Genomic DNA, 14,230 nt, shown 5'->3' with positions numbered 1-14,230 from the left:
GGCGAAATCAAAGAACTGTGCGCCACGATGAAGCAAGCAAAAGACACACAATTAATGGACGAAATGCAGAACAAATCAAAACATTTACCCCCAGTCAAGAGATCTGGGTTAAATCCATCATTGCTCACCATGCCACCCCAGTTTAGACCTGGCCATATGCAAATCAGTTTTGACTCTGTGCCTCATGGCAAAAGTCTAGCCCGATCTGCCAAGCCAGGCCCTCCCTGGACCATAAACAAGCATCCTAGGACCAGTTTCTCTCTTCAGCCAGTATAGCTTGATGCCAGTGGCACAGTGAGCCCCTGTCATATAGTTACTCATTGCCTATATGCTGTGTTAAGTTAGCATGAGCTTATTAAATGTTTAAACGCCATTTTACCTTTTTGCCGCTTCTGCACACGACACATAATTTTTGTTTTAGCTTTCAGCCTAGTAGAGCGTTGTGATTTACACGAAAATAATATGTTATTGCTCTGATATCAGCTTTGCTTGGTAAACTGTGTCTGTACAGTGAGTGCTGAAGCCTTCAAGGGTAACCCGACACAGGGTTGTTGTGAGGTCTGATCTTTGCACCTTCCTAGACATAACATACATGCAAGTGGCGGCCAAGTTCTGGCTTTAGGCACGTTTTATATTGCTCCCTACAGAGCACACTACACACTTGATGGTGCTTCGCAAGCAGAGAGCTGGTGGAAGATGATGTGATCCCTTACCACTAGGATCTTGAGGTATGGGGCCGCCCTGCTAAAACCCAAAGAGACCTTCATAGATATAATATAATATACTAGATAGGGAGGGTGAGAATCAGGTGTTGTTAAACACTATTCATTTCAGCATTTTAGCATTTTGTCACCTTTTGTATTCTATGGACTAGTAACTATATGCTGATAACTTTGCTTCTTATAATATGTTTGCTTGTATTATCTAAGATACTGCGTTTAAGAACACTGCATTAGTAAATAAACATTTCAAATGTGCATGCGTCCTCGTCTACTCCTCGTTCTGGATTGAAATGATTGTATAACGAAAGAGTGTTCATGTGTTCCACGTGACCTGAGGTATTCTTAGTTCATGTTCTGGTTTGTCTAAGTATTGGGAGTTTGTAATGACCAATGAGACACTGTAGCTAGCTCGGTAGGGGATTTTAGGTACTAAGGTGAGTTTTGGCACACCCTAATTCACTGATGTTCCAAGTCTCTATGCACAGTTCTGTCGGAGAACAGGATCCCTGCTACACCCCGGACCCACGTCTGGGCATACCTGGCTCACTTGGAGCGAAAAAGCAAAAGACACACAATTAATGGATGGAATGCAGAACAAATCAAAACATTTACCCCCAGTCAAGAGATCTGGGTTAAATCCATCATTGCTCACCATGCCACCCCAGTTTAGACCTGGCCATATGCAAATCAGTTTTGACTCTGTGCCTCATGGCAACAGTCCAGCCCAAACTACCAAGCCAGGCCCTCCCTGGACCGGAAACAAGCATCCTAGGACCAGTTTCTCTCTTCAGCCAGGATAGCTTGATACCAGTGGCACAGTGAGCCCCGGACCCACGTCTGGGCATACCTGGCTCACTTGAAGCGAAAAAGCAAAAGACACACAATTGATGGACGGAATGCAGAACAAATCAAAACATTCACCCCCAGTCAAGAATTCTGGGTTAAATCCATCATTCTTTTGCTCACTATGCCACCCCAGTTTAGACCTGGCCATATGCAAATTATTCTTGACCCTGTGCCTCATGGGAGCAGTCCAGCCAGAACTGCCAGGCCCTCCCTGGACCAGAAACAAGCATCCTAGCACTGGTTTCGAGATTTCAACCTTCTTCAGTCAGGATAGCTTGATTCCAGTGGCACAATGAACCCCGGACCGACGTCTGGGCATACCTGGCGCTCTTAGGGCAAAAAAGCAACAGACACACAATTGATGGACGGAATGCAGAACAAATCAAAACATTCACCCCCAGTCAAGAGATCTGGGTTAAATCCATTATTCTTTTGACTGGCCTGGCAGTTCGGTCTGAATTGTTCCCATGGGGCACAGGGTCAAGACTGATTTGCATATGGCTGGGTCCAAACTGGGGTGGCGTTGTGGGCAAAGAACGATGGATTTAACCCAGATCTTTTGACTGGGGGAGAATGTTTGCATTGTCAGCATTCCGTCCATCATTTGTTTGCTGTAACACTGTGAAGCAAGAGCAGGCAGCCAGACGCAGAAGGAGATGGCGTCTCAACATCTGTTTGGACACCTACAGCAAGGCGGTCAACCGCCTGTGTACTGCCATGACCCTGCTGCCACACACTCAGTGAGCATGCTAGTTGAGATGGCCCACTGCAGCCAGGATGTGGCCAAAGGCCTGGTGCATGTGAAGACCGCCTTGGAACAGCTGCCACAGGTGACACAGTACTCCTGGGCTCAGGGGACAGCGAGGAGCTGTCAAGCAGGAGCAGCATCACCCCACCAGTTCCCGAAACCAGACGGCGCAGTCGGAGGCAGGGCACAACACCTGACGAGTCAAGGGAGAGCAGTACGCACCCTGAGCGTGCGCCAGCAGGGCGTTCACTTAAAAAAAGAACTGCCACCACTGAGGATAGCCAATGGGTGAAGCAACTCATTGCATGTGGACTTGTGTTTTGCGTACATACATACACTGTGCTCATGACATGTGCAACATCTTGTGACACTCATGAAGTGACTGTCAGGCTGTATGACTAGAATTATCCTGCTGCTAAAGGATTGATTAAACACAGTCGTGCACAAAAACATCTTTTGCCTTGTCATCATTACTCACCTAGAAATAGTTTTGTGTGATCTCATCACGTCTCTGTCATCCGGCAGCTGCCCCAACACCACCAGCTGGTCTGTAAAGCTGACCTGGTCCCTCAGCCCCGGATGCATCTGTATCAGTAAGTTCTACTGGAATTCCTTTTTTTCGCAGCTATGTTGTGGAGCATGGCACAAGTAGCTACAATCTTGCAGCAGGTCTCTGGGCTGTATTGTAGTGCTCCTCCGCTCTTATGCAGGCAGCGGAACCGGCTCTTTAGTATCCCAAATGTCCGCTCAGTAATACAGAGCGTAGATTTGTGTGCACGAGTAAATCTCCTCTCCCTTGAGGTATGGTGTTAGGATGAAGTCCCGCACTGCATATGCACTGTCACCTACAAGATGAGACATGAGGTAAATCACTGTCCTCCCACCCCAGGCACTAACTGTATGTTTGAATGTTAGACATGCATTTACCTAGCAGGTAGCCCTCACCAAACTCGCCAGCAGTGATACGTCTGTATATCCCACTATGTCTTAAGATAAATGAGTTGTGTGTACTGCCCGGGTATTTTGCAACTATATCGTTGATATATTTGGCTTTGCAGATGACCTGTATGTTTAGTGAATGATCAGATTTGTGGTTCCTGAATACATACTCATTGTTTGATGGGGGTGAGAGGGCTACATGGGTTCCATCTAGGGAGCCAATTATGTGGGGGAAATGTGCAATCTGGTAGAAGTCCTGTTTTGTTTGCTATAATGCCTGTTGTGTGCTTGGAATTGGATGTGATGATGTAGCCTCTGTACCATTGCATCCAGGAATGCATGGAAGTAGTGCGACAGACAACTCTGGGAGACCCCACCAGCTGCTGCTATCACCCCTTGAAAACTCCCTGAAGACAGTAAGTGCAGTGAACACAGGACCTGCACATGGGTTGGAATGGTTTCGTTCCAGCAGGGGTTTCAGCTCCTCCATCATGTCCATAATGATGGCTGAGTCTAGCCTATACTTCTCGTGGATCTCCTCGTAAGTCTGCTGGAACAGAGTGATGCGCACACTGAAGATTCGTTCCTGTCGCCTCCTTCTCTGTGCTGCAGCCCGAATTTGCAACCTCCTGGCTATCACATACAGCGCTGCCATTGTGGAAGTTCCTGTAACATTGTGGGCTTGTTTAAATAGGTTACACCTGGTTACCACCTGCTCTGAGTTGGTGGTAAAATCAATGTGCAAAATTGGGATTCTCACGGATTCGCAATTTGTGATTTTTTCATACATTGGTTTGCAATATCGCAAATTGCGATTACTCTATTTGCGAAGTTCGCAAAAAATGTATCGCAAACTGCGAGTTTGCAATGAATATTCGCAGATTTCTGGCCTCGCAAAATAGGTATTTGCTACTTTTGCGAATATCCATTTTGCGATGCTAACCTATGCTATACATAGGACTAGTCTATTTTGCAGTCACAAACTGTTGTTGTGCGATTCGCAGTGTTTGCGAACGCAAAATAGCTTGATACATATGCCCCCAGACCTTTTCGCATCACCAGAGAACGCAAAAGGCCAGTCCTTCACATCCAGACATCCACGAGTGGGAACTGAATCTTTGGGGGGGGGGGGGGGGGTGGATAGGCCGCATTGTCTGCTGTTGAGCCACCATTGATGGCAAACATTCTGCCGTTCTTACCTTTCATAACCATAAACAGTACTTTTGGGATCATTAACATAGGTACTTCTCTAGATTGGAATGTAAAGGTTGAATGGAAGTGCTTTGGGACAGTTTATTGAGGGTGATCTACATGGGTCCTCTCTAAGAAGATGGTTTGCACATATGGTCTTTATTCCAGGCCTCTTGGTCTGCTCGTTTGAGTCTTCAGTGTTAAGAGGCAAGATTATTTCTTTTAGACTTAATAGTTGTTCCACATTGAGAAAACAAGATAATATCTCAGCATAACAACTCAGGATAGTACAATGACGTTTTCATGCCATGAATCCATTCGTGCACCAATCAAGATCAAGGGTACCAGATGGATTATCGACACCGTTTGGTCTGCTGACTGGAGCACACCGTTTCCACCACATCCTCAGCATGCAACCGTCCATGAATATCCCATCTGTTTTCTTTCGGCCTTCGCCCCACCCCAGGGGGAGATGCCTACATCCTCCATAAGACCCTAGTGGCTGCCCGCACCAAAACAGTGTTACGTGTGACATTCCCAGCAGCTGCTGCCCTGTGCTTCAGCTCCAGGATTCACTCTTTCATAACTGCACTCTGTTTTGGATAGCCTCAGGCTGATGGCACCACCAGGCGTAGACCTGGGGTCCCCTGTGATCAGACCACTCCTCCACCATCTAGCAGTTAAAAACTCCACCCATTCGCTGCTACACAACCTTGTACGCGATAGTGTTGTCTTCCTATATGCTGTTTCACATGTTTCTGAATTGTGCTGTAAGGAAACTTTCTAAAGCACCTTCTAAAACAACATTTTCTAGCTTTGGGCTGTCTGCAGCTCCACCATGGCTGTGTGGCATACCCATCTTACTCTCTTGTTTGGGGGTGTGGGCGGGGACTACTGCCCCTTTGTGACAGGTCTCCTGTCTCCTAGCTTTTTTCCACTTGCCACACGTCACACTCTAAACCTGTTTGGGTTTCATCATTTCTATTGTGTTCACCCTCCTGGCTTCGCTACTGTAAATAACAAGAATAATAGACGAGCCACGACGACTCCTTCCAGGGTGCTGCTCGTGCCATGTGTATTCTGGAGTGGGCTGCTACCGTTTTGCGAGCATATTTGTCTTTTAACACATCTCAAATAACCACCACACTGCCAAAATCAGTTATGTTACGAACTTCATAAAATGTGAACACAATGTGTTTTGTAGAAGGTAGGTGTTTGCCAGAAATATTTTGTGAATAGACTTTGTTTTTTAAAGTCCTGTTCTTGCATCTTTCAGATTGCTGAACTTAAACGCGGTGCTGAGATTATTGTATGCACACCTGGCCGCATGATTGACATGCTGGCAGCCAATAACGGTGAGTTAAAATCCGTGTATTTTATTATTTTCTATCACCAGTTTTGAAAGTGACTACATCTGACCTTATAGTAAAACATTTTGTAACATCATCTTCCTTGAAGCTGTGATCTCTTACTTAGTTTATGATGTACATTTCTCTTGACCCACAGTTCTAGTAATTACATTTCCATCTGATGTATGATTTTGCCCTACTAGAAATAGTTTCTCTTTTAATAGGAAGGAAAACAGAGTAGAATCATAGCGTCCAACGTTATACTGGCATAATTAAATAATGTACTAGTCTGGTTATTCAAATTCTCATAATAATTTACTCGGTTTTTAGGGCAGAGTGACACGTTAACAACTGAATGTAGGTGACAAGGAAGCTGTGTTTGGGCCATGTTAAAAATATCCTCTAGCTCTTCATCACCAATCCGTTTTTGTCCCTTTCTGAAAATTGAGATCCTAATGGGGGTATTCGTTAAGGTTTTTCCTTTTTAAAATGGTGGAATTGTTTCATTAAAAATCACAAGAAAGGTGAACAAGTTAACTATGCACGAGCTTATTTCACAGAAAGTAATCATGCACTACTGCTTGACCTCCAGAGATTGTCAACTATACTTTAATTTGTATTAAAATTAATAAAAGCTAATTTTATTTTAAATAAGCATCATATAGGTTATGATGGCGGGAGCTCTTTACATGTCGTGCTCTAAATCTGAATTCTTTGGAAACAGGATTTTCCACCAAATCAGAAATAAACATTGTGAGAAATCCTACAAAAAACGTTAACTTCATTCTATTTTCGCCATGAATATTCTGGTAAAACCTGAATAAGGAAAAGTGCTCTTAATGAGGAAAAAAACTAATGAGATAGATGTGCAAACACTGATTCTGACAGTTATTAATCATTCTGAGGGTCAAGACCCGTAATCGGGAGGGAATACTTTCTGGAATCAGTAATTACTTGAGGCAGGATTTCCTATATGATGGCCTCCATGCGGTAAAGAGGAACATAGCATCTAAGGTTTTCTAAACAGTTCACCAATCTAAATGCAGCAGCATCAACTGGGTAACCGATACTACCTCTAAGAGATGGATTTGGTTTATTATGATTTAGTAATGATGTAGTGTTTTAACAGGCTTACATGCAGGTTTTGTGTTTTTGTAGTGTTCAGTTCTGAAAAGTGTAATTCAGTGAGTTTTTTCATCTGATATATTATTTTAAAAAGTATCCAGTTTTTTATAATCTTGCAAACCTTTCCTTGTTGCTGCTGAACGATGATTCAAGTTCCTCCTTCAGCATGCTGAATTTTAAATCTTACTTACCCAGAGTGCCGCAAAGGTTTGCTAGACATGCAGAGTAGTGGAAAAGGGGGAACATATTGGGTTTGGAGTGTAAACATTTCTTACATGTGACCAATCTGGCTATATCACAAAATGTCATGCAGTCCATTTCTTAAAGAAAACGGTAGAAAGACCAATCGAATGAGGGTTGTACCACACCAATGTGCTCCTTAAAACCCAGCATAAAATCCAGTACTGTTTTTGCTGCAGAGGGGTTATCTGCACAAATCTATCCCTAGTAGAATGTGTGGGTGCTGACTGAGTTCCAGCACAATATAATTAGGAGGTAGACTTTTTTTGTGTGCCAGGTATGCCTCATCCACTTAGCTTTTGTGCATGCTTCCTTTATAAAAACATGCGAATGGCAAAAGCCACCCCATATGGAATTTGAATGTTCATCACATTTGAAGGTTTTTTGAGCTTTGAATGCAAGATACCAAGATCCCTCAATCTTCTCCCTAAACGCCTATGACAGTTTCACATTCAGAAACTGCACTCCCCCGTAATCTCTGTGGTGGTGAGGCTAGCCAACCTCTAAGGGTTGCTGGTGTGCACCTCGGCACTTCCTGTTAGTGTTGCCTTGTACATGCTGCCATGTCTTCTACACAAAAGCGTGGGTCAGTTTGGTGTTTCTGTTGCCGCTGAGAGAGCATACTCATCTTTATCAAAAGTCCTCTCATATTAGTAGGTGACCCTGCTTCTCTATTGTTTTATGCTGAGTGCTCCTCCATGTGACCGCGCCATTTATTTTTATCATCCATTAGACTGTGCACCAGATACAAATGCACATGCCATGCTCCAAATGTGCTAACTAGTCACGGTTATTAGCAGTTACTGGTGTAATTGCATGAATTTTTGAAACCTTGATTTGTAAGTATGATAATTTTCAGCCTATTCTATAGCCCCTGAAAATGACTAAATTCAGCTGCACACCATTTCTAGATCTTGAAATTGTGAATTTTTGGGCATTAGGAGACAACATTGAGTTGTTTATTTGAAATGAGTTTAATTTTGTAAAAGTATCTCCCATGTATTTATACTAAAACCTACAGGATAACATTGAGATATCACAGCTTTGCAAGGCTTTTTTGTTGACTTTCTGCATGCTTTTAAGAGAAATGTTGTTAAAGATCTTATTCCAAATTAAATCCTTTACTAAACTGTTGACATTGTTTAACTTCTGTGGAAAAAGTCCCTTCAAGGCTAATAGAACCGGGCTTCCAGGACTTAAACCGTCAAAGGTAGGTGAGTTGTTATGGTGTCATTTTGAAAATCGTGGTATGAGAAGAAACCTGGATGCTTAGGATGAGACTATATCGGGTCTATATTTTAGCATATTTTATTTCCATAGTGAACATTTTTAACAAATATAAAGTAGAAATATTGCTACACATGCTGACTTGTACAGTAAAGTTTTGCTTTTAATTATACGTTTGTTTTTGCCTTTCAGTTCAGTAATCATTTCCGTGGATGTATTTAAATTCAATTTAAAGATTGTCCCCCAATGGCAGTGGTCCAGATGCCATGACATATAAATGAATTTGATGAATTATGCCTTAATTCCCAGAGCAATGCTCTTACCGACGTATTGGTTGTGTTTTCTACAGTTTCACATTTTTCTATTTTTTTGTGTTAAACTAAGTAGCACATATTCTCTGCTGATAGAGAGACGAGATGTGACTTATTAAGATGTAAACTGTTCACAGGAACATATAATTGAAAAAAGCACGAAAAGATTTAACTGCTGCACCCTTGCTTGGCTTTTCTTTACATTTCTATTGTATAAAAGAATAACGCTGTGAAGAATAATATATTTAAACAAAGGAAAGTCCTTTTGGAAACTGAATAACGTGGGCAATGAGATTAAAGAAAAGGTTTGTCATACAGCTTTTGCTATAGAGGGAAGTCTGGGTTATATAGGGAATTTACGTACCACACATACGCTGTAATCTGTAATATGCTCTTTCCTAGGTGACCGATGTCAGATATTGGCTGATGTGGCTCCGTGCTCCATCTCAGTCTTAGGTTTATGATGTGTTTTGGAGACTGCTGTTTTCTGAGTTTATTCAGGTTCTCCTGGCCCTCTGATGGTATGCAAGACCAGATTTTGAAAATAAATACAAGGGCCATATGCTTCAGTACACGGTTGCCTGAGCTTAAATGTTTTTTATCATAAGAATAATATATTTACGAGAGCCATTGTGACTTTTCTCCGTACATTTCTTGGTTATATGCTCCCTTCCCTGACCATCCTGCTTGTTCACAAGCTCAGTACACAGCTGTAACATTTAGTTTTTTTTCTAATCCTGTAACTCCACCAAAAGTACTTGTTCCGCAAATCCCAGAGTAAATTCAAAGGAGGACTCTTAATAAAGTTAACCAGTTTTTTATCAAATTTAAATATATATTTATTATTGCCATTCGTAGTAAGTTGTTTGAGAGTTTGTACAAAGATAACGTCACTAACATTGACTAATGTGCGGCTAGTAAAATAAATTACTTTAGGGAACAATTAGCATGATGGCTCTTCCAGAAAATAGGTCTTCTAGTCTAGCTATTTACTTAAATATTCCCAGTTGTTTTGTGAGAAAGTGAAACTACATATTAAGAAAATAAGTAATTTATTTTTGCCTCTATCATTATTTTATTTTCCAGGCCGTGTGACAAACCTTCGCAGAGCTACCTATGTGGTTTTGGATGAAGCAGACCGAATGTTTGACATGGGTTTTGAACCTCAGGTAAAGAATAAAGGGAAATCATTTTAACTGTATGAAAGAAAGCTGTATGGCACATTGCATTCTTTTTAAAAAAACTTACCTTGTATTAGAAAAATGTGCATACCCCATGAATCTCAAAATCCTGGAATAACTATGAATGGGTTCAATTCTTACATACATGAAGCATACTTGCATCATTTGTACATATTCTGGTCATTACTGTAGTAATCAGTGTGTGGAAGGGAGCTCTTGTTTCAGATTGTGCGCTGCATTGGATCTCACAAATGATAAAATTGATCAGCATGTCATATGCATTTGAGAGTTTCAATATTCTTGATGGGCAGGAAGAATATTGTAGAACACTGTTTGTCTGCTGTCATAGCAATAGTTGATCATTCTGTTTAAGATCCATTTATGACAGAAAGCTTACGAAAGGACTCTTTTTCCGACCCAAATTAGGTATATTGTTTGCACTGCCACAGTAGTAAGCAAGTGCAATTTTAGTGCCCAAGGATAGTTCTAGACACTAATCGAGGCTTTAGCATATTTGATGCATTGTTCCTCACAGTATTCTATTTCCGACTATCGTTTTCTTGCTGATATATTAGTAAACTCTTTTTCTATAATGAATGTATATTCAACATCCTCACTTAGCGTTTCTTGCTTTTTTTGTATTATTAGTAAAAGTTAATAGATCTGAAAGAAACAGGTTAGTGTTAGATTCCTTACCTTAGAATATCCCCAGGCGTCAGACTGGATCCGGAGAGTTTTACGTAGCAGTAACCCTGCGCGTCGGTAGGCGTCGTCTGCGGCTCCGCGTTCGCCAGGATGATGCCGCCCTCGCGCGCTGACGTCAGTTCTTCTTTTTTCCACGCCAGCAAGCGCAGATCCCGGAAGAGCAGTACTCCTAGACAATTTTTGACTAACTTTTTGATCTCTTTTGGATCCTTCTCGAGTAGATTCCTCGACTCGCGGTGCCGGTAGGGATGCCCAGGTTCAAACCCTGCAACGATTGTGACCACCCCCCACCGTCTGTGCCTTTACTGTCTCGGGCGACCACGATGACAAGTCGTGCCCCGACTGCCAGGCCTTGACCTCCAAGGCTAGGTGGGAGCGGTCCCGTAAGCTTCTTGAGCTCCGGCAGTCGGCCCTGCGCCGCTGGGGCCATCACCAAGGGTGTCACCCCCGACGTCGTCGTTCCCAGTCCCGGTCCTTATCTGGCGTCGGACTGGCGCCGTCTTCGACGCCGATCGGTGAGCCCTTCACTGACGACCCGGCTCCATCATTTATTCCTGACTATCAGGAGATGGATGACGAGGGGGACTAGGAGGGGTCTGAGGACCCTCTGGCACTGCAGTGCCAGTTGATCCAGGACTGGGCAGCCGAGCTGGGGGAGGCCAGTGGTCTGGACACTTCGCCTGACACTGGATTTGTCTCCCCTCCTACCGTGACTAGGGAGGCGGGGGCTGCTTACAGCGTGGTGTTGACTAGGGCAGCAAAGGCCTTGGCTCTTGAGCTCCCAGTCGCGGCCGTGAGGACTAACCTCCTCACTGAGGTGCTCAAACCGCATGCAAGCTCCTCAGAGCCTCTCCTGCCGTTTAACGAAGCCCTCACTGACGTTCTGGTGGGCACCTGGTCCAAGCCCTCTACGGGCCTTCCCATAGATCGGAACGTGGCCTGACGCCACCGCCCGGCCCCGGGCGACTACAGCCTCCTATCCGTTCACCCCACCCCTGAGAGCCTGGTGATCCAGGCCTCTACCTCCCAGACCGCATTCCCGACCGCTCCTCCGGATCGGGAATCCAAAAGGTACGATCAGTTTGGGAAGAAACTGTTCTCCTCACTGAGTTTGGGACTGCGGTCTGTCAACACCGCCTGCCTTTTGGGCCGTTACACCCACTCTCTGGGATACGGTTGCGGAAGTGCTGCCGCTATGCCCGGTGGAGGTCCAGGCAAAGCTTACCCAAGCCCTAGCAGAGGGACGGGATGCAGCACGCTATTCAATACGGTGTGGACTTGATACCACGGACTCGCTGGGTAGGGAGATTGCCATGACGGTGGCGGTTCGCCGCCACTCCTGGCTGAGGTCCGCCACCTTTTCAGGGGATGTCCAAGCTTCCCTTATGGACATGCCCTTTGATGGCCGTCGCCTCTTTGGCGACAAGGCAGACAGTGCGCCGAAGCGTTTCAAGGACTCCAGGGCTACGGCCAAGTCCTTGGGCCTCGGCCAGCGCCAGCAAACTTCCGCCTTTCGCTCCTTTCGTGGCCAAGGAAGGGGCGCCTCCACACGTCCAGCTAGCCACAGGCCGCAGAACCAACCTCAACGCGGTCACAGACGTGGTAACCGCCGTGGCGGTGCTGGCAGACACCGGCATGGTCAGTCCACACCGCCCCCGCAGCATCTGCCTCAAAATCCTCCTAGTCCGAGATTTCAGGCCCATTCGACGCCAGTGGGTGGCAGGGTTCACCATCACCTCCTCCACTGGCGCTCCATTACATCGGACAGGTGGGTGCTGCAAATCGTCCGAAGGGGCTACTCCCTCCCCTTCGAGGTGACCCCCTCCAGCCATGCCACTGCAGTACCACCGCATGTTGGGGGATCACTTGCGACTTCTGCAGGAGGAAGTTACGGCCCTCTTGGCCAAGGGGGCCGTCAAGCGCGTTCCTGGGCCAGAAGTAAGACGTGGTTGCTATTCCCACTACTTTCTGGTACCCAAGAAGGGCAAAGGAGGCCTACGCCCTATCTTGGACCTACGGAGCGTCAATGGCTTCCTCCGGAAGGAGAAGTTCAAGATGCTGACTTTGGCTCAGGTCCTAGCTGCCCTGGACCCAGAAGACTGGATGGTAGCGTTGGACTTGCAGATGCGTATTTCCACATCCCCGTCCTGCCGGCCCATCGGCGTTACCTGCGTTCACGGTAGGCCACGAGCACTTTCAGTTTACCGTGCTCCCCTTCGGCCTTACCAGCGCCCCACGGGTGTTCACGAAAATGATGGCGGTGGTCGCAGCTCATCTGCGCAGATTAGGGGTTTCAGTCTTCCCTTATCTCGGCGATTGGTTGTTGAAGGCGGGCTCGCCCCAGACAGTCGTCTCCCACCTCCAGACTACGACCGACCTCCTGCACTCACTGGGGTTCTCCATCAACATATCGAAGTCACAACTGTGCCCCTCTCAGAAGCTCCTTTTCATCGGAGCGGTTCTGGACTCAGCGCAGTTTCGGGTTTATCCTCCCGAACAGCGGGTTCTGGGTATTCAGGCTCTGATTCCGAACTTTCAGCCTTTATCCTGAGTCTCGGTAAGGTTGACGCTGCGGCTCCTGGGGCTGATGGCCTCCTTCATCCTTCTGGTGCATCACGCCCAGTGGGACCTGAAGTTTCAGTGGGCACAGCATCATGGCAACCTGTCCGGCCACGCCCTGATCTCGGAGGGCACTGCAAGACAGTTGCAGTGGTGGCTCACGGACCGCGATTGGGTCAGCGGCAGATCTCTCTCCCTTTACCAACCGGAGCACGTAGTGGTGATGGATGCGTCCCTCCAGGAAGATCAGAGGCCTCTGGTGTCCGGCGGAGTCCCGGCTCCACATAAACCTTCTGGAGCTGCGGGCGATCCGGCTTGCACTGAAAGCATTCCTTCCCTCTGTCCGGGGAAGTGTAGTGCAGGTGTTCACGGACAACACCACCGCCATGTGGTACTGCAACAAACAGGGCAGGGTGGGGTCGTGGACCTTTTGTCAGGAGGCTCTGCGCCTCTGGCAATGGCTAGAATACCAGGGCGTCACCCTGGTGGTTCAACACCTGGTAGGTTCCCTGAACGCCAGGGTGGACGCACTCAGCCGCCGGTGCATGATGGATCACGAATGGTGTCTGAACTCGGACGTGGCGCAAGGCCTCTTTCGGCAGTGGGGAGTGCCTTGGTTAGATCTATTCGCTACCGAAGAGAACGCGCAGTGTCATCAGTTCTGCACGTTTTAATTTCCAGGGCGGCACTTGCTCGGAGACGCTTTTCGTTGCGAGTGGAGTTGTGGTCTGTTGTACGCCTTTCCGCCTATACCACTTCTGCCCAGAATGCTGAAGAAGATCCGGCGTGACCGGGCCCAAGTCATCCTTGTGGCTCCGGACTGGGCACGAAGATACTGGTATCCCGAGCTACTCAGCATGTCAGTCGATCCCCCGATTCGTCTGCCTCTTCAGGAGGACCTTCTGTCGCAGCAGCAGGGGACGGTCCTCCACCCGAATCTGTCCACAATGCCTCCATGCGTGGAGATTGAAGTCTGTCATATGATTCTGGCAGTCAGGCGTCCCTCCACAAAGACGGTATACGCCTGCAGGTGGAACAAATTTGTGCCATGGTGCACAGCAAAGGCTGTGGATCCTCTCTCTGCCCC

General features: G+C 46.3%; 1 protein-coding gene across 2 annotated transcripts in view; it reads left to right on the top strand.

Annotated features, from left to right (window-relative positions):
* The window catches only part of DDX46 (DEAD-box helicase 46), a 1,223,843-nt gene that overhangs the window by 751,350 nt on the left and 458,263 nt on the right, over window positions 1-14,230 (top strand). For both annotated transcript variants that reach the window (XM_078653270.1, XM_078653271.1), the window contains exons 12-13: window positions 5,723-5,801; window positions 9,785-9,867. In XM_078653270.1, coding sequence (XP_078509396.1) covers window positions 5,723-5,801; window positions 9,785-9,867 — 162 coding nt within the window. The remainder of the gene's footprint in view (window positions 1-5,722; window positions 5,802-9,784; window positions 9,868-14,230) is intronic.

Source organism: Lissotriton helveticus, chromosome 7, assembly GCF_964261635.1.
Source record: "Lissotriton helveticus chromosome 7, aLisHel1.1, whole genome shotgun sequence".
Lineage (NCBI taxonomy): Eukaryota > Metazoa > Chordata > Amphibia > Caudata > Salamandridae > Lissotriton > Lissotriton helveticus.
This window is presented reverse-complemented; position numbering and strand designations above follow the sequence as displayed.